The sequence below is a fragment of the Castor canadensis genome, chromosome 8 (assembly GCF_047511655.1).
Source record: "Castor canadensis chromosome 8, mCasCan1.hap1v2, whole genome shotgun sequence".
NCBI classification, from domain to species: Eukaryota; Metazoa; Chordata; class Mammalia; order Rodentia; family Castoridae; genus Castor; species Castor canadensis.
Genome location: NC_133393.1, coordinates 106,595,688 through 106,617,374, shown reverse-complemented (window position 1 = coordinate 106,617,374; position 21,687 = coordinate 106,595,688). Strand labels below are relative to the sequence as shown.

General features: G+C 37.9%; 1 protein-coding gene across 2 annotated transcripts in view; it reads right to left on the bottom strand.

Moving 5' to 3' along the window:
- The window catches only part of Helb (DNA helicase B), a 30,124-nt gene extending 14,456 nt beyond the window's left edge, over positions 1 to 15,668 (bottom strand). Inside the window, exons 1-7 of one of the 2 annotated variants that reach the window (XM_074083855.1) lie at positions 15,415 to 15,668; positions 13,089 to 13,496; positions 11,515 to 11,684; positions 7,862 to 8,740; positions 4,399 to 4,576; positions 3,122 to 3,263; positions 628 to 782 (exon numbers count right to left, since the gene is read on the bottom strand). In XM_074083855.1, coding sequence (XP_073939956.1) covers positions 628 to 782; positions 3,122 to 3,263; positions 4,399 to 4,576; positions 7,862 to 8,740; positions 11,515 to 11,684; positions 13,089 to 13,496; positions 15,415 to 15,601 — 2,119 coding nt within the window. In that variant the 5' untranslated portion in view covers positions 15,602 to 15,668. The remainder of the gene's footprint in view (positions 1 to 627; positions 783 to 3,121; positions 3,264 to 4,398; positions 4,577 to 7,861; positions 8,741 to 11,514; positions 11,685 to 13,088; positions 13,497 to 15,414) is intronic. The other variant, XM_074083856.1, reaches the window with a different exon arrangement.
- Positions 15,669 to 21,687: the final 6,019 nt, after the last annotated feature.

Genomic DNA, 21,687 nt, shown 5'->3' with positions numbered 1-21,687 from the left:
CGAAACCTGCTTTCTCCTGAATAAACTTGGTTTATTAGGGCTTTTCATTATTTTAAACAAAATCATCTACATTTATTCATTCAACAAGTATTTACTGAGTCCTTACAATATGTGAAGAGTTTCTTTCTTTGATGTTACTGGGGGCTGAACTCAGGGCCTCACCCTTGCTATAAAGGTTCTTTACCACTTCAGCCATGCTACCAGTCCTTTTTGCTTTAGCAATTTTTGAGATAGTGTCTCACTTTATGCCTGGGATGGCCTGGACCATGCCCCTTGTATTTGTGCTTCCCCATGTAGCTAGGAATGACCAGTACATGCCACCACATCCAGCCACTGATTGGGTCTTATGAACTTTTTGCCTCAAAACATACATTATCCTCCTGATCTCTGCCTCCAAAATAGCTAGGATTATAGGCTTGAGCCACCAAGCCTGGCAAGAGTTTACTTTTTCTAGCATAATCTGCTTTTGAAGATTAATAAAGTATTTTTTTTCAGCACCCCATTTTTTTTTTACTGGAAGTATTTGCCTTTACCATGAAGTTAAATTATAACTAGTAATTTAATAACTACATTACAAAACTGAAATCATTATACTTAATGCTATGTATCATTGAAGTTTACACTTACAAGAGTTATGACTATTTTTAGGTAACTGAGAACAAGTATCCTCTTCTGGGAGTCTGATCAAAATAAATGTCTTATCTTGAATTGAGATGGGCAATGAAGAATTATCAGAGACATTTAGTTCTGCATCAAAGTTTGGAAACTGGCGTCTGGAAATTCTGAATAAACATACATAAATAAAGAGCATTATCATTCACAAATGTGTCTTCATATATGATCAGGCTTAGTGTCCTTATGATTATTAATCTGTTAATAGAGAATAAATAGTGAGAAAGGACCACCCATATCTGTATGATAAACAGTAAATCAGCTTTATAATAGAACTGGAAGACCATCTAGTTAGGATACCATATTTAGCAATCAGTCCCCAAGAATCAGAAAAAAATCAGAAGAATCAGAAAAAAGAATTAAAGGAATCTGAAAAAACTTATTAGACAATGTACTATGTACCATGCTGGGGATTTGATCTACTTATCTCCAGACCACAAAAGAACCAAACAACGTTAAGTATTATCCACATTTCATGTGAGCAATATTAGGCTTAGTCGAGTCTTGTGGGTTCCCAAAGCTACAGAGGTAGAAAGCAGGGGAACTGGAAGACAAATCTGGGCCCATCCAGCTCCATATCCCTTTCTATTTAAGTTCGTTTAGACTCATCGGGGTCTTTCCATGCTTTACACAGTATGCTTCTTTCTTCTACATGTATTTTCCCAATTAAACCAAGCATACGAATCTATTTACTTGTATTCCTCCCCATTCTTCTTTCATTCTCATATTTCCCCACACAAGAAAACACAGTGAAGTAGAGAAGCCTTGTGCTAACACAGCTCTCCTGAGTTACCTGGAAGAACAGTGACTGCTCTCTGAACATACCGCACAGCAGTCTGGCTGTCAGAGGTGGGAGTGCCCTTCTGTGCTACCTTCAGCCTTCCCCAGACAAGTGTTCAAAGTGAGGGAAGGAGAAGGAATAAGCCTGTTCTTGCTTTAAATATCTGAGATGTAATTTCTGGGGACCTAGGAATCATTATGGATTTCCTGTTTTGCCTCTGACCCAGGACATGTAGCATAGCTCTATCTCTAGGAGCTTTTCCCTGGTATATCACAAGGATTCCTTCAGAGTCAGTAATATTGGGGGATGGTGATAAAGATGAAATGACAGGAGCACAGCTTGGACCAAATGATACTGAAAGAGTTACTGAGTTTCAGATAAAACTGACTTCTGAGGAATTAAACATGCTTTATATTCTCTGACACTTGGTGGACTTTAAAGTGATCAATCAGTAGAAGCAGAAAAGTTATAGGAATAGAATATTACACATCCAAATCCATTATTTTTCTTAATGTCTGATATGAATCCACATTGTCTATCCTATTCTTGTCCATTCCTCCTCTACTCCAGCATCCTGTCCAGGGTAGACAGGGGCATGTTCAAGTGTCTGCTGACAGCCAATCAAGTAAATGTTCAAATATCAAAAACAAAGGTAAATTTTGACCCAATGAATCAAACAGTTTCTTTGTATTCCAAGAATACAAATCCCATTACATTTTTGTACAGTTTTTGACATTAAAATAAATGTGATGAAGTAGTAGTAAGTGTGGTTTTCTGATATCAGGGCTATGGAGAAACCAATAATGAGCCTGCAGAGGCTCACTGCACAGGCTATGCACAAGACTAAGGGAAGAGTTCTTCTTTACTTTAAGAGGGGCAATATGCCAGGGATGCCTGCAGGATTCATTCAGGAGTGAAATACCACCTGTAATTTTTCTTGCCTTGGGCTTATCCCCCTAACAATTAGGGGAAAATTTTCCCCAATTTTCCTTCGAATGGGAGTGAACTCATTTCCAAGTCTGTTTCCCTCAAGCTTATTCCAGTCTCTAAGTTTAATACAACTTTAATTCATACAAAGTTATTCCTCCTATCTGTAGAGGATTGGTTCTGGACCCCCTACCTTCACCATCCCTCCCACACACACATACTCTTTATTGCCAAAATCCACAGATGCACAAAACCACTTATATAAAAGATGCAGTATTTGCATATTCTCCCATATACTTTAAATCATCTCTAGATTACTTGTAATACCTGATGCAATGCAAATGCTATGTAAACAGCTGTTACACTGTATTGCTTTGGGAATAATAACATGAAAAAAAGTGTGTACACGTTCAGTACAATGTAACCATTTTTTCTAAATATTTTTAATCTGTGGTTGGTTAAATCCATGGATGTGGAACCCATAATACTGTGTATGTTTTTAAAGTCAAGAAAACATATTCTTTCTTAATTTTCAATAATAATTTATACTGGAACAGTAATGAAAAACTTCAACTTTGTTTTTTAAATAGTGGGCAAAATGTATGTGCTTTCAGGATAGAATTGATTTGCTAAAAGGCATAGTAAATACATTGTACTAAATCACTATGATTCAAAAGTTAATACTTTTCCTTTTTATTACTAATATAACAGGGAAAAAATGTAAACACTTAAGTTACATACCTTGTAGCATTGTCCACAATTAGCTGAGATTCTGCCCTGTGGTTTGTCTGTAGCTCAATAGCACATTTCCTTGACTTAAGGGTATCAAAAAGATCTTTCAACATGTTACCAGGTTCAATACTGGGTAACTGTCTAATATCACCTTGAAAAAAAAAAAAACAGCACAGTAGATTTGGGGTAAGTGAAATTCTAAAATTTAGAAATTACTTTCATTTCTCCCAGCTGCTATATAATTATAGACTTACTATAATTTAGAAAAAAGGCTCTCAAATCATTATTTAACATTCCTTAAATATTCAATAAAAATGACAATCAAATTAAATAGTGTAAGTCATAAAAATCGTGAAAACACAATAAGGTAATGAAACTTAAACTGAACTTCTTTCATATCTGTAACCACAGGCAAACCAGTAGAGGCATGTATGTAAAAAAAAAAAAAAAAAGAAAGAAAAGGAAATAGGACTGAGATACCTAGCATTTAGTAACTTATTCTATCTTGCTCATTATCTTACTGAACTTGGAAGAATCTATGGCCTTAGCTACATAAAATAAACATAAATCAAATAATCAAATAAACTAAGTGCATTTGATAACAGACAAATTTTAGCCATCTAATGACAAGATTTTGCTACACTAAAAATCTTTGATAGACAAAAAACAAACCCAAGAGGTAAAAATATATACTGAGTGGGAACAGGGAGAGTGCTTATGCCATTAATAAAATCAGCAGCTTATCAAATATCTTAAAATATCTAAAAAACACTATTCATATACAACTTGATTCTTAAATTGCAATTTTTTTTTCCATTCAATCCTATTGTCTACAGATCACTACAACCCAACAGAATTGTACTAAATCTCATCAGAACTGTAAGTACTTAAGAAGCTGGTGAGGTCTAATTTGAGTTATTAGCTTCAAATCATAAAGCAACTTTTAAGTGGTCATTAATATAATTTAGACTTTTTACTATTTCCAAATGAGCTTCATCCTGATTTACCCTAAGTCTGTGACATTTTTACTATTTTAATGGTCATAAGTAATTAGCAGTAGCCCTTACCAGATCTATTTCATTCAATCCCGCAAATATACTGGTCAAACCAAAGTCCCATCCAAGCTAACTAAAAGAGTGGTCGGATTTAAATCAGTGTAGCTTTGGTTTGGGCTCCAAGAAATAGCTTCCCACTTGTAGAAAATGGTAGCATGAAATGATGTCAACAACCTGCTAAAAACAATGTTTTGAACTAAAAATTCAAAGCCCGTCAATATTTTAACTTACCAAGGATAATAAGCTTTGCAAGTCTGGAGTGCTCACACAATAATTTTAAAACCGATTTGAAGATACCTACAGATACCAAACTCCCTTCATCCACAACCAGAACTTTAACTGAAGAAAATTTCCATGGCATATTCTTGTTCTTCAGCTTTTTTTCCCATAAATAGAAGCTGTAATTGACCTATAAGCAAAGTACAGATATTTAAAGTCAGTTTTAAATAATTTAACAGCAAGTTATTTTAAAACAAAACTCTTATAAGAATGAAAAAAAAAAAACAAAAAAAGAAGAAGAAAAAAAGGGAAGGCACAAAAAGTTATAAGGATAAATGCACAGAAAAGAAATCTAAAAGTGAAACAGGATCAAACGTTTCAAAAACTTCCTTCCCAATGAGAGTGTTTTAATTTAATGAGCGTCAAACATAGCTCCATTAAAAAACAATACTTCTGCCATTGGTCTAGACCAAAGAAAGCTTCCTATTCTTTTCCATTCCCAAATAAAGTGGACTCCTGAGACATTCAAATCTTTACACCTTTCTCTTTTCCCATCTCTTTACTCCATTCTGTAAATAAAGAGCCATCTTCTCAACCTAATTATGAAAATACCACTTTTTCTTTCAAGTATTCTAAACTTTGGATCTATTCCACATTTTAAAAACTACCACCATGAACAACAATTCAACTAGCAACACTATTTATTAAAGAAGTATTACTATTATTTTTAAAATATAAGTAAGGAAAAAATTAATTGTAAAGTTACAACCAGAGAATGTTAAGTATTTTAATGTATAGAATTCCAAAAATGTTTCTACACCATAAGGATATATGTATATACAGATCTCTCAAATAGTATCACATCACATCTTTAATTTTTCTATGAAAACTAGATTCAACATGTTTATTAAAGTCCTCAAATTTCCCTTCTAAATGCATCAATCTCCTTCAACTATACCCACCATTCTTTCAGTAGCCTTGTCGTAACAATATTCCATGTGGAATTACCTCTCGTTCTTTCCTTCACTATTATTTAATATATTCAATTTGTTATTCATAAGTGCCTGATTGGCACTTTCCACTGTATTTCTAGACCTACCTATTCAATATAAGCCCTATCTGTTAGGACCGTGATCACTCCCAATAGCTTTCTAGCCAGGTTTTTGAACACCCAGGCCCAACCAGGACCTGTGTTAAATACAAGATACCCAGTTAACTTTGAACTCAAGATACACAGTAAGTGACTTTTTAGTATATGGACGTCCATGCAATATTTTGTACATACTTTAATGCTAATCCTTGGATAAATAAATGACATTTGTGCTCCTCCTGTGTTCTTGTTCTCTCTCCCAAGACTAAGCGTGGCTTAAAAAAATGTTCTTCAAAATCCAAACAAATACTCAGATACTACCAACTACTCAAGAGCTGATGCGTAAGAGTGGGGGAATGGCTCAAGTGGTAGAACATCTTCCTAGCAAGCACTAAGTCCAGAGTTCAAACCCCATTACCACAAAAAAAAAAAAGATGAAACTGAGCAATGATCCCTCTTTGCTCTCTTCCCTTCTCATTCTATCCTTTAGACTAATCAGACACAAATACAGATTGCCTAAAACCCTAAACTAATCAGACACAAATACAGATTGCCTAAAACCCTAAACTAATCAGAAGACTCTTCCACCAAAAAGCTATATTGACTTTCTCCAGGTCTTCATTCATTCATGTGAAAAAGGTAACAGCAAAGTAATTTTTTAGGTGACTGCTGGCTCTGTGATGCTATGTAGTCGTCTATAAAACTGCTTCCTTTATTTCATTCTCTTGCTTAGGAACCTAAACAGCTCCCTAGTAAATCAAGTTCAAGGTAGACTGTCAGGCATGCAAAATGTATAAATGAGGAAGTTATGGCACAGCAACAATCTGGCAGGTCAAAAATCTCAATTCAAATCTTAGTTCTGAAACTAACTAAGCTCTTGAGCAAGTTGTTAGATGCAGTCAAACTGGCTCTTCTATAAAAGGGAATATAACTTGACCTACCCCTTCACTGGTTTATCAAGGATTTAGTAAGATAATATCAAAATACATTACTAAATCTAAAGCTTGAATTATTTGTCTAAACAAAATTTAATTTCTACTATTTTATAATACAGACTTCGTTCTAATCATCCCTTCTACATACTATGGTCATTCTCCCCAATGCCTTTGAAAAGGCTTTTCCCCTAAATAAACTGCCTTTCTCACCTGAGCCTCCATGTCCTGCAGAGCTCTTCTTTGGAAATCTTCCAACTACCTAGTCCTTTTATGGATAAAATGGCAGGCCAGGGCTAGAAGACACTCTGCAACTTTTTACAAGTTTAAACTCCAAGTCTCTCAGTTACTTTTAAGTTAATTTTAAGTATATTCCGTTAATTTTAAGTATATTAATTCATTTGAAATTTTTAGTATGTGATTATCTGCCATGCACTGTTCTAGGTGGAAGAGATGAAAAACTATACCACATGATCGAAGTCCTCACCTCCGTGGACCTTTCATTCCATATAATATATATCTTTTCCTTCCATCTCCAGTGATACTCAGAATATGCTCTGTGAGCTATGACATGTTTGTAAGCAATCCCTATGAGAAAAAGACATTGTGCCAGATCTAAACTAATCATATCATTAATCATACACTTTAGTTCAGCTGACACTTTTTCATAAGACTTTCTCAATGAAGGAAGCAGTGCACTGATTTCTTTTTGGCACAAGTTCCAATCTCACTTCAAACCAGTAGGTATACAGACAGGCTCTTTTGAATAATGCTGATCTATTACAGGGCAGAGACCCAAGAGATATTCAATAAATACGGTAATTCCCTGCTAACCAGGGAGGATATGTTCCAAGACATATGCCTGACATCACCGATAGTACTGTGATGCTGTGGCAGTCAATCTGTAACTGAGACAGCTACCAAGTGACTAACAGGCAAGTAGCGTATATACCACGGATACCTGACAAAGGGATGGTGGGTGTCCCAACTGATACAGAGTAGGATGGCACAAAATTTTACCACACTATTCAGAACAGTGTGTAACTTAATACTTATAAGCTGTTTATTTACAAACTTTTCCATTTAATGTTTTGGAACTCAGTTGAATGCAGGTAACTGTAAAACTACAAAAAAGCAAAAGTATAGCCAGAAACAGAAGAACACATCTGTAATCCCAGCTACTCAGGAGGCTGAGGCAAGAGGATAGCAATTCCAAGGTTAGCCTGGGCTACAAAGCTAGACAGTATGGAAGGAAAGGAAGGGAAGAGAAGAGGAAGGGAAGAGAAGGTGAAGGGTAAGGAAATAGAGGGGAGGAAAGGGGAGGGAAGAGAGAAAGAAAAGAACATAAAAGTATGTAAGGGGGGAATACTATACCTGATAACTACTAATAAGGAAGGAGTAAGTTTCTTTAAGGCAAATGTTTTATCTACAGACAAAAGGTCATAGACTTTACCTGATACAGTGTATAAGCGGGAAGACCCGTTCTCTGTCTCAGCAAGCCAGTTGCTTTCCCTGTGGGTGCTGTGAGCAAAACTTCTATAGCTTTGTCCATCTCCAATCGAGTTTGCTCGGTGAAGGCAAACCACTCTTCTGAGACATCCTGATCTTGCTCAAAGTCTTCACATGCTTTTTTTACCTCTCTTTCTTCTAGCTGTTGTATACACTTAAAAAGATGGCTAACAATAGTGGTCTTCCCACAGCCACCTTTCCCACTTATGACTGTCACAGCATTGGAGCAAATCATTTCCAAAGCAGCCACCTGATCCTGATCTAGTTCAAGTTCATTTATTTCTGCATTAATTTCATTTTCACCACTGTTCCAAATAAGGTCCTCACTGTCCTGTGGGTCCAAAATGTCCATGGAATTTTCTAGGTTTGTTTCATCAGGTTTACTGTCCTCTGATGCATCACCAGTTCTTGAATCCTCGGGTTTGGTGTTACCAATAGATGCCAGCACCTTCCTGACATTCACACGTAAATGCCAGGGGGGTCTCTTCATCAGATTACAAATTGAAGAGGCAATGCCCCTTTCAGCCTGGTAAAGGTCATAAGGAAAGACACGGTTCTTCTCATATGTCACCACGCCAATATCCTTCAGAAACTTCAGAGACTGCCAAGCATCATGAACAGACATATGCTCTGACAGGCCCAAAGTTAAGTCGGCTACTTCAACATATGTGTGCCCATGTTCTCTACATATCTGCTTCAGCTTAGAATATATGACCAATGCATTCTTCTCCAAATCAGTCATCAGCTGTAGAAGAGATGGGCACTGACAAAAAGCTGCCCAGCTTGCCTCACAGCGCAAAAGCTTCAATTCCCTGTAGGTAATCTTTAGGAAAATAAAGCTCAAGTTGGTTCATAAACATTATAAAAACACTGATGACTATTATTAGAATTAGTCAAAACTGTATTATTTGTTAATAATTTTTAAGTCCCAGAAAATAAGTATTTCAACTAAATTTTGAGGAAAAACTATGTATCTAATACAGCACTAAATTTTTAATTGACTGCCCTGTGATCTGAGATCTGAGATAATTAGAATTATACGGGATCAGAACAATACAAATATAGTTTTAAGTCGAATAATACTGCAAGGTTTATCATAAAAAATAGGAATTTCCTACCTGTCATTTTCCTAGGCCTTCTAAAGCCAATATCTCTAACGCTTTCTTATTTCTTCTAGAATTTGCCTCTGCATTTCTAAGTATTGTTTATCCTGTTCTCTGATTTAAAAAAAATTTTTTTAGATCATTATTATTAAATCCCTACTATGGAAAGTCTCTCTGTAGAAGACCTCTCTTTCACTCTTTTATATTATTATCTCTATGTATGCTTCTCCTCCCACCTTGGGAAAAAATTGTAGTAGATATTTTATTAATTGGTTTTGGTTAAATCAGTGTTTATTATACTTGTATAAATAAGATTCACAGCTGAGTGATAAGATATACTATGACTGTATTAACTTTTGTACTAAACATTGCATTATCTTGAAATATAAGACTCCCTTGCTGTCTTAGCTTGTTCAGTTTTCCATGTGTCTACTAATAAATCTATCAGATTCTACAGAAGAGGCACAGAACTCCCTTCACCATGATCCATTCAGCAGGTCAAATACTAGCTCCATTATTTTCAGGGAGACATCTCTCCTGAGCCCTCTATACTTGTTATGGGCTGGACTGTGTCCCCCACAAGTCATATGCGTTGGACACTAACCCTCAGTACCTCAAAACGTGATTATATTTGGAGATAGAGCCTTCAAAAAGGTAACTAATGTTGATGAGATTATAACCTCATTAATGAGGTCATTAGAGTGGACCCTAATCCTATATAACTTGAGTCCATAGAAGAAAAGGATATTAGGACATAGACACAGAAAATCATATGAAGATACAAAGAAAAGAAAACCATCCACAAGCCAAGAAAAGAAGAAACCAGCCCTGTCAACACCTTAATTTCAGACTTGCAGCCTTTAGAACTATGAGAGAATAAATTTCTGTTGTTTAGTCCTCCCAGTTTGTGGTATTGGTTATAGCCAGCCACCCTAGGAAATTAATACAATACCAGAATGGAAGTTTACATGCTGAGTGCTAGGAATTCAAGCCTCCTTTTTCTACTTGGTCACAGACTGCTGCAAGCAGATTTCAATTCCCCAACTCTGTCTATTCTCTGAGAATAGAGACTGAACAAAAGACAAGACTTCCAGATAATAACATGGACGGAAGGAAAGAGGGTCCTGTTTCTTAATGAATAATCTGAGTCATCACTGAACAATCTCTGCCTTACCCCCAGCTGGTGGTCCCAAGGCTGAAACCTCCAGTTAAATATCATCAAGGTGCACTTTTATTCTCTTGCTAGGATGGGAGCAGTAGCTTATTAATGCCCACACTAGAGAATTTGGGGCTCCAAGTGGTTCTTATACAGGTTTCCACTTAGTTTAGGAGGTACAAAATGAAATAGTGTACAGCTAATTTAAATATATATATATTAAAGAAAAAACAGGAAGAACTAGAGGAAGGGAGAGAAGAAGGCTGGCCCTTGGGGTATTTACACAGCCTCAAAAACAACTGACCACAAAGCAAAATGTAAAGTCTGTTCCTCACCAGGAAGATGATGATCCCAAGCAGGAATCTCTGCTCTAAACTGGCACGGTCTGAATAAACGTTTGCTGAATTGTATTAACCTAATACAATGTACATTCCAATAGCAACATTTTAAATAATTTATTCTTAAATGTGGACAGGCATAATTTTTAGATCACTAAAGTTCTCTTCTTAATATTATATTTAGAAAGGACATTATATTTTGTGAGGGAATTTTTAAAACAAAGTGGTAAACTCTTATCTGCCTCTTCCATCTCAGAGCCCTGCATCTCTTCTCCACTGAATAAATATATAATTAAATGTTTCAGAATCTTTCAAAGCATTTTGAATTTACAGTTACACTTAGATATAAGGAACAAATTCATTATTCCTATACTTCTCAAACTGGGTGTCTGCAAACATTTTTATGAGTCCAAAAATTACCTCAGAATTTCTTAACTGTATTTTTAGTTGGAAAACTGCCTTATAATGAAGTATTATCAAGATTTAAGTGCCACATTTGGTTCCAACACCAATGAGCCTCAGAGTACCATTTTTATACTCTTGGTCTCTAATAATAAGAGAAGTGGAAAATCAAATTACATGATTTGCCATCAGAATAATGAAAATTTTTAATAGTTCATATTGGAAAATGGGAACTTGCATTACACAGCAGAATGGATTTGCCACAATCATTAGAACTATGGTTTTCAATGAGATCTATGTTAAGCTGACAACTTTGCTACAGAAAAACATTTGTCATATTAAATTATGTAATTAAATCAATAGTGATAATCTGCATGCCATACGTTTTGATATTTGGCTTTCATTTATAAATGTATTGATTTTATAGTTGCAAAAGATTACAGACATAATACATTTATGTTTACTTATAACACTCAAAGAAAAATCAACACTGGGATGCACACACATTTTCCATTGAAAGAGATTAAAAAATTGTCAAATTTGAGGGATCCCACCTTATATAATTTGTTGCTAAATGCAGAACAAATGTCTTACTTACTTTACTAAATCCCAGCTTCCATGGTTGTGTACCTAAAACCTCTTCTATCACTTCCAAAACTTTTCCAGAACCTGAGCTTATGAGCTGTCTGAAGTATCGAGGCAGAAGAACTGGAAGGAATTCCATTATTTTTGGAAAGCGTAAAGCTGTCATTACACTTATGAATGGAACTGCAGGATATCAGAAAAGAACAAATTAAAACATACAAATGAGCCTACAGCATGACTGATTTTGAGGGACTTTCTCATTTAGTACAACCAGTTTTAAGAAACCCACATCAAATTAATAAGTTTACTTTAAGCAGCAGAAAAACTGATATAACAATTATTTTTGCACTAAAATGGTTTTCATTGTTTAACATCAAACTTTGTGTTCATTAGGTGCTTAAATACTTATTAGCCTTGTGTTCCCTTTGCTTGCAATAGTCTTTTAAAAATTTATTTAATGATAAATTTGAAACTAAGCACAAAATTTACACATTAACTTTTCTAATAATTTTTCCAACTGCAATTATTATTCATTTGTCCTTAACACCATTTTTTAAATTTTTTAACTGCCAAGTGTATCTGCTATAACTAAGAAAGGAAATACATATATGAATGTCCCAATAAAAAAACTTATCATTTTAAAATTATTTTATGTCATTCTGGATTGAAATCTTTCCAAAATGGATTACTCATAGCCATAAAGACTAACAAAACTGAACTTTTTCTTAATGATTCAAGGCATTCTATGAACACACAAGATCAGAGTGATAGAACCACAACCTTCGAGCTGGCAAGGAACGGAAAAGACCTTAAAGACCATCTCACGCTTTCCCTTCATGTTACAGATGATGAACTCCAAGAGCAGCATAAATACATTTTCACCAAACTGACTTCAAAAAGGAATAAGGTCTAGTCTCCCTTTCTGCAATGTTGAGAGGAGAAGTATTTCAGATTTTGTATTTTATCAGAATCTGGAATAGCTGCCTATACATAATACCTTGGGGATGCAATCCAAGTCTAAACATGAAATCCACTTATGTTTCATAAACATCTAGCCTGGAGATAACTTAGATAACAAAGCTTGTGGATACTGATCAGAAGGTATAACTTATGGTATCATGTCCACACTTTGGATTTTGGCCAGGTGCTAGTGGCTCACGTCTATAATACTAGCTACTCAGGAGGCTGAGATCAGAAGGATCAAAGTTCCAAGCCAGCCCAAAAAGAAACTTCGTGAGCTCCTCTCTCAATGGAAAAAGCTGGGTGGTGGCATGAACCTGTCATCCCAGTTAGAGCATAAAATAGGAGGATGGCAGTCCAGGCCAGTCTGAGCAAAAGCCAAGAACATATCTCACTAATAACAAGAGCAAAAAGAGCTGGAGGTGTGGCTCAGCAGTAAAGTGCTCACCTAGCCAGTGCAAAGCCCTGAGTTCAAATCCCAGTACCACCAAAAATGAAAGTAAGTTTGGATTTTGAGAACATTTTCAGATTACAGACACTCATCCTATGCTGTGCTGAGATATGACAGTGATAATAGTCTAAGCACTCCAGTCATTAAGGCTCTCAATGACACTAAATCATACTTACTTTTGTTTTTCAGAATACTTATCTCATTATCTGGTAATAACTCTTCCTGTTCATTTTGTGAAGGTTTTTTTTCATCTTTCCTTTTTATTTCTTTGTAGAATGTTTTTAATGTTTCCAAAAGATTTTCAAAGTTTAGGTCTTTGTAGCTTGACATTTCATTTATCCATGCCAAAAACTTAACTCTCTGATCACCAGGGACTCCACAGTCTTTAAGAAAGAGGGAACAGATATGTTCTTGATTTGGTGGTGACATATCAGACTGCAAAAAGTATGATGGAAATCCTTGAACTTGATAGGTCTTCGATCCCACAGGCTTTACCTTAACCTTCACACGCCACCAAGGACCCGTTATTGGAAAACGTCCAAACACTTGACAATTCTCTTGAGTTTTTTCATCAGGAATTAAAACTAAAGAAATAAAAGTTAATTTAGGAGATTTACAGACCTCTTCTCTGATATTTTATCAGCCCTACCACTCTCTTTAATCTTCCCACAGTACCTATGCAGATGTCAACAAGGGTACACATCACACTTCCTTCTGCCTACATGCTTATTTGGCTCGCTCTACTACACTGTGCTCTCTACAACAGGACAATGCTGTTCCCCTTCTAAAACTAGTCAACTCCCCACTACTCTGACTTCAGCCAACACTGGCCTTTATGCAGTTTCTAAAAAATACCATGGTGCTTCCCACCACAGGGCCTTTGTCCAAGTTGTTCCTTCTCCCTTAAATGTTCTCCTTACTGGTTATTACATTTAATACACATTTCAGCTTAATTTTCACTTCTCAGGAAAGCTGTGCCTGAATCTCATGAACACTATTTAGTATTCCTTCTAAGCCCTGTAATATTACAGTTACTTCTGTGATTAAATAATGTCTAATTCCCCTGTACAATTATAATATGCAGGAAATAAAAAAAGGAAGCCTAATTCACTAAAGGCAAGCTCCCTTTCAATGGTAACTATACCCCATCATTTTATCTCTCTGCAGTATGCCAGCCCCAAATACTTGGAACAGGATAGCCAGTTGATAATACTTCAGAATGAATGGCCAAACGTTTCACAAACACTTGAAAATTTTCTTCCTACACCTGCACAGTCTACCTACATGGAGCTACTTACATGTCAATTTAAATTAAAATTAAAAAAAAAATTCAGCTCCTCGGTTGCAGTAGCTACATTTCAAGTTGTTAACAGTCACATGGTGTCAGTGGTCATTGTACTGAACAGTGGAAATACAAAATATTGCTATCCTCAGAGAGGTAGCATTCCTGGCATGGGAAACAAAGGTGGAAGGTAGAGGGTGGGACTCGGGTGCAGAGCTTGGCTATGGGAAGAGACTTCCAAGGACACACAACTGGAAGGCGGCAGGAAATTCCGGGGGAGAGAGTGGTCAAGAGTTTAGGTTCCCTAGAATTGGAATTGTTGAATTGGTATGTTCAGCTTTAGAAGATCCTGTCTACAGCTGTACGTGGAATTTATTAAATTTATCAATCTTTTCCAGAAACGAAAATAAAAAAGTTTAGGTTCCAGCCAGGCTTGGTGCTTCCTGTCTGTAATCCCAGCTACTCAGGAGGTAGAGGATTGTACTTTAAGACCAGCCTGAGCAGCAAAAGGATTAGGGGTGTGGTTCATGTGGTACAGTACTTGCCCTGCGTTCAATCCCCAGTACTGAAAAAAAAAAAAAAAAGAAAAAAGCTATCCCTTTAGCCTGGCAGCCTCAAAATCTTGATGTCTGGGAGGGAATGGGGTCTTGGTTAACTTACACAGGTGGTCCACTTGCCGAAACTCATCAGGCTGTGCATTGAAAGTGGATGTTTTATTGGGTGTAACTGATGCCTTAATAAAGCTAATCTCAAATGAAAATATATATATATATATATTGCTATCCTTACAGAACGTTCTACTGGACAGCACTGATCTGCACGTCAAAAGAATGTTAAACACCAGGCACAATGTTCACACAACAGATACAACACAAAAAACCATACAAGGTTAACAACTCAAGAATACGTTCAGGGGTTCCTGGTGGTCTCCTTTCCCCCTTCTCCCAAGTAGCTAAAGAATAATTGTGACTTTGATCCCAGCCCGCATAGGATAATAATAAAAGTTCTGATTCTGCGCGGGAATCTGAGCTCTCCGTCCACTATTTCCTGGACTGTAAAACTACCTCGAAGAGCTGTAAGCGTTACGTGATAAAGAGCAAGTAGTCACTGCCATTATTATCATTTATCCCGAGCAGCTAGGCCAGGGCAGGTGTTAGCAGCGACCGGGTGCCTGGCTCAGGACAGGGTCCGAACGGCAAACCCGTCTCCCGCTCGCTCACCCCGGAGCCTCCCGGGGAGGCAGCCAGCCTTGACGCCCCCGCTGCACAGCTCCTCGGCGTCGACGAACACGGAGTCCTCCTCCTCCTCCACCTCCTCCCTCCCGTAATCATCGTCCTCCTCCACCTGGTCCTTGGGCGGGAGCAGAGGTCCCACCAACTCGCGCAGTTGCTCACTCGACCCGGCCATAGTCAAAACTCGTCCGCAACTCAGCCCAAACACCTCCGGAAAACCCCTACAAGGTGCGTGACCACCGCCAGCCAATCAGCTCCGCCAGTGGAAGGCCGTCAGCTTCCGGGAACGCCCAGGCCGAGGGAGAAAAGCGCGCAGCCGAGGGATCGTGGCGGCAGCGAAGCTCCGCCCCGAGTTTCGGAGTGGGCGGGGAGAGCGAGAGAAGGGGCGGGGCTGTGGGCGGGGAGGTGGGCGGGGCGGGCGTCTGGGGACCGCGAAGGCAGCTGCTCAAACCCTGCGGCTAGAAAGCGGTAAGCAGGGCTCCTGCAGAACCACAAGCCCTCATTGTGTTCTGCCCAGAAAGGCCACGTCTACTGAACCCAAGGAACCCGGAAAAGCAAGCTCGGGCAACCCCACCCACTCCGAAAACGACTACACGCTCTTCGGGACTTCGATCACCACCTAAATCACACAACAGCAGATTCCCAATCAAGACACTTTAGCGGTCCCTGCTCTGGAGCTGCGTTTCCTAGACTATGAAAGACCAGCCGCAGAGCAACTGAATTCATATCATCAAAGCACTTACTTATTCAAGGGAGGGTCCTAGGCCCCATTCCAGATCCATTGAATTGGGAGCTAAGGCTGGGACCCAGGAGTCTGCCTTTGTTATGCGAGTCCCAGGTTATTTATTTTTTTTTTTTTAGTTTTTTGTTCATTCATTCACATGCGCACACATTGTTTGGGTCATTTCTCCACCCTGTCCCCCTCCCCCCTCTCAGTTCTAGGCAGGTCCTGTTCTGCCCTTATCACTAATTTTGTTGAAGGAAAGACATAAGCATAATAAGTAAGACAGCGTCTTTGCTAGTTGAGTTAAGGATAGCTATACAGAGAGATTCCTACTGTTGCTTTCATGTACCCATGTGTTACGACCCATGTTGATTCAACTCTTAACTGATCTTTACATTGGTTCCTGATCCCCTGATCATGATAACCTCTGTCGTCAGGTTATCCATTTTGATGCACTGCCAGGTTTGGAACCCACTGGATTCCATAGCAAAGTCCTTCTCAGTCTTTCCCCTGAGAGAACATGCTGGCCTCCCAAACTTCTTTTAGCAGGGTCACTACCTGCTTGCAGTGGGGCAAACAGTATGACTTTGCGATCCAGTGAATACACGAGGACTGAGGAAGGGAAGTTGATAGGAAAGTGGGAGGTCTGAAAAGGTATTCTGGGGCTGCAGCGCTCTTACTTGATGAGGATAGTATTTGAAAGTCATGGTACTTTTTAAGGAACACTATAAAATGCTGTATTACTGCATGGGTGCTGTTTATTACCTAATTGTCCTCTGAATAATGAACCTGAAATAACTAAGCATACACTGTTTGCTAAATCCAAAAGAACTTGATCCTGGATTCTAATACAGTATTTGGGGTTCCACATCTGTAGATTCAACCAACTGCAGGTTGAACATATTTTAATAAAAGAAATTTAACCAATACTGAACACATACATTTTTTTCATTTAAATAAATGTTATTTAAATAACATTTATGTTTTATTCGATATAAACAATGTAGAGGTAATATAAAGCGCATGAGAGGATATGTGTAGCTATCTGAAAACACTATGGCATTTATATAAGGAACTTGAGCAAGCCCGGATTTTACTATCTGAAGGGGTCCTGGATTCCGTTCTCATGTCTGTACAGTAGTCCCTGACAACAGCCATCATCAAAGATTAAAGAAAAAAGATTACTGGAGAAAAGACTGAAATTACTGCCCCTCCCCCCCGGGTACAAATGGACAAACGTTCACCTTTGTTGCTTTAAGAAGAAAAACTTTGTTGCAGCTGACAAAACTGCAGTGCTTCCAAGCACTGCAGATTGAGTCCCTTCTTGCCACACGGATGGCTACTGTTTGCATCAGGACATTGCATCTGTTTCAACAAAAGGCTAAATCCAGTGCAAATCTTCCAGACTTTGTCTTACTTTCAGCCCTGGTTGATATTGAGAACTATTTTATCTTACAACACTCTGCTAGCTGGGCTTTTGCCTTGCCCTCTGCGGCTTGTCTCCTGCCCCTCTGGCCATTTATAGTCTCCTTGAACACTGCTGGCCTCTGAGTATTGGTATTGTCATGGCTCCAGTGTAAGCCTACTTTCCACCTCATAATCCTCCTCTCAGGTTATCTCACCTACTCTACAACCTACATGCTAATGACTCCTAGGCTGACCTCCAGGCCGCGCAAAGAACTGCCTATTCCATATCATTACTGGACAACCCTGGGTTGTATCTGCTGCCCAAATCTGTGTCACATGTGTGTATGCTCATACATAAGATATTCCTGTCACCAACGTCATGATTTCAGCACAAAACTGTTTACAACTCAATTGCATTTGACTAGGGAGTATGAGGATTCAGTTTGGTAAGAACCTTCCTTCTTTACCTGTTGTTTTCTCATTTTAAAAAACTTAAGAACTCTGTGGTCCTAGATACTACTTTTACTAGACTAGATAAGAGAGTACTCAAACACAACTGTGCATCAGAATCACTTGAAATATTTCTGAAAATGAGATTCCTTGATATACCTGAAGCTACACCTCAATAAACACAAAAGAGTATAGACATACAGTTGTTTGCTTTGTAATTTTTGAGATAGCAAATAACTGGAAACAGCAGAAATACTCATCAGTAAGAGACCAATTGAATAAACTGTGGTAAGGTCCCACAATGGAGTAGTTTTCAGCTATTTAAAAAAAAAAAAGAGGATGATATCTGAACTATAGGGAGTGTTTTCCAAGAGATATTAAACAAGAAAAAGAAAAACATAGAATAATTGGTGTGGTTTCAATTTTAAATGTATATTAAAGGTCCACAACCTAAAGGCTCAGTGGCCTGCCTGTGGTGTTAATGCCAGGTAGGTGGAGGAACCTTGCGGCGGTAGGGCCTAAGAAAGGATGTTAGGGCATTGGGGGTGTGTCCTTGAAGGGGATATTGGGATGCTGTCCTCTTTCTTTGCGTCCCCACCATTATGACATGAACAGCTCTGCTTCACCATGTACTCCGACCCTGCAGGCCAAAGAACAATTCTGAAACTGGAAGCCAAAATAAACCTTCCCTCCTTATAGGTTGTTGACATCAGCTATTTGTAACTGAAGTGGAAAACTGCACAGCAATGCATATAGTCCTAATTATGTATGTATTTTTTACAAAAAGCAACACAGGAAAGGTAAACCACAAATTAACCCTATGTAGGGTGCAAAACAGGAAAAGAAGACAGGAATTGAGATGTAAGTTTAACTTACATAGTTTGACTTCTAAACCATGTAAATGCTTTCCATGTCAAAAATAGAAGAAACAAATGTGAAGCCTAAAACTGAACACAAACACAAACAACTGAATCTATCAAATGTATAACATAATATCTAAGGGAATATAAGTATTTCAAGTTATTTTTAATACTTTAAATGTTTAAAGTTACTCTATCAACACTTAGTATTTTAAAACTCTGAAGAAAAAAGATCTACAAAATAATCTCAAACTTTACTCACTAGCGTCAATGTTAGTTGTATATTGTAATTTTGAAATCATATGTTGGAATAAGTATAGTCTTGTTTGGTTAAGAAAACAAAGTTTTTCAATGTACATGAAAATAAATACAAGTATAAAAGAAACTAAGAAAAACGACTGCAATGTTACTGGAATTAGTTATATCAGCATGAGCTTGTGATTTTTTTCATTTCTTTTGTTTGTTTGTTTTTTGGTTTTGGTTTTGGTTTTTTTGGCAGTAGTGGAGTTTGAACTTAGGAAATCACACGTGCTAGGAAAGCACTCTACCACTTGAGTCATGCCCCAGTCCTTTTTTTTTTTTTGAGTCTCATTCTTTTGCCCCAGCTGTCTTCAGACCGCATCCTCCAACCTATACCTCCAAAGTAACTAGAATTATAGATGTGTACCACCACACCTGCCATGGTTTTGAGATGGGGTCTCAATGACTTTTGCCTGGACTGGCCTCAAACCATGATCCTCCTGTCTCTGCCTCCTGATAGCTGGATTTACAGGCAAGCACTAGGCCACCCAATATAATTTCTTAAAATATATTTTGTAGCTCTGTCTATGGAAAGGACCTGAAAGAATATAACTGCTAAATCTGATAGCACTACTAGCCGTAAACTTGGTTTTCAAGTGCTATTTCTTTTTTTAATGAAGGCTTCTTGAGAAAAGGCTGATTTCACCTCTAGGACAGGAAAAGAACAAGACAGAATCTGAAATTCTTATCCCAGAAAGTAAAGAAACACTCAAAAAAAAAAAGAAAGAAAGAAAGAAAGAAAAACCAAAGAACAACAAAAACCTAATGGAGTTATGATTTTTAAAAAAATTAGGAACTAGGTTGACGAGGCCTCCCAGTAACCAAATTTAGGAAATCAAAGTATCAAAAAAATAGTAACAATAATAATTGCACTATTTTTTGTAATTTTTATTTTATTCATATGTGCATACAATGTTAGGGTCATTTCTCCCCCCTTCTCCCACCCCCTCCCTTACCCCCCCCACCCCCTCCCCCTTCCGCCCTACCCCCTCGCTACCTGGCAGAAACTATTTTGCCCTTATTTCTAATTTTGTTGAAGAGAGAGTATAAGCAATAATAGGAAGGAACAAGGGGTTTTGCTGGTTGAGATAAGGATAGCTATACAGGGCATTGACTCACATTGATTTCCTGTGCGTGGGTGTTACCTTCTAGGTTAATTCTTCTTGATCTAACCTTTTCTCTAGTTCCTGGTCCCCTTCTCCTATTGGGCTCAGTTGCTTTTAAGGTATCTGTTTTAGTTTCTCTGCATTTAGGGCAACAAATGCTAGCTAGTTTTTTAGTTGTCTTACCTATCCTCATATCTCCCTTGTGTAAATACCACATTTTCTTGATACATTCGTCAGTGGTGGGGCATCTTGGCTGTTTCCATAACTTGGCTATTATGAATAGTGCCGCAATAAACATGGGTGTGCAGGTGCCTCTGAAGTAACCTGTGTCACAGTCTTTTGGGTATATCCCCAAGAGTGGTATTGCTGGATCAAATGGTAGATCAATGTTTAGCTTTCTAAGTAGCCTCCAAATTTTTTTCCAGAGTGGTTGTACCAGTTTACATTCCCACCAGCAGTGTAAGAGGGTTCCTTTTTCCCTGCATCCTCACCAACACCTGTTGTTAGTGGTGTTGCTAATGATGGCTATTCTAACAGGGGAGAAGTGGAATCTTAGCGTGGTTTTAATTTGCATTTCCTTTATTGCTAGTGATGGTGAACATTTTTTCATGTGTTTTTTGACTATTTGAATTTCTTCAAGAACGAAATGTTATCATTCACTGGTAAATGGATGGAATTGGAGAACATCATTCTGAGTGAGGTTAGCTTGGCTCAAAAGACCAAAAATCGTATGTTCTCCCTCATATGTGGATATTAGATCAAGGGCAAACAGAACAAGGGGATTGGACTTTGAGCACATAATAAAAGCGAGAGCACATAAGGGAGGGGTGAGGATAGGTAAGACACCTAAAAAACTAGCTAGCATTTGTTGCCCTTAATGCAGAGAAACTAAAGCAGATACCTTAAAGCAACTGAGGCCAATAGGAAAAGGGGAACAGGTACTAGAGAAAAGGTTAGATCAAAAAGAATTAACCTAGAAGGTAATACCTACGCACAGGAAATCAATGTGAGTCAATGCCCTGTATAGCTATCCTTATCTCAACCAGCAAAAACCCTTGTTCCTTCCTATTATTGCTTATACTCTCTCTACAACAAAATTAGAAATAAGGGCAAAATAGTTTCTGCTGGGTATTGGGGGGGGAGAGGGAGGGGGCGGAGTGGGTGGTAAGGGAGGGGGTGGGGGCAGGGGGGAGAAATGAACCAAGCCTTGTATGCACATATGAATAATAAAAGAAAAATGAAAAAAAAAAAGAATTTCTTTTTTTGAGAAATTTCTGTTTAGTTCACTTGCCTATTTCCTTATTGGTTCATTAATTTTGGGAGAATTTAGTTTTCTGAGTTCCCTATAATTCTGGTTATCAGTCCTTTGTCTGACGTGTAGCTAGCAAATATTTTCTCCCATTTCTTTTGTTGA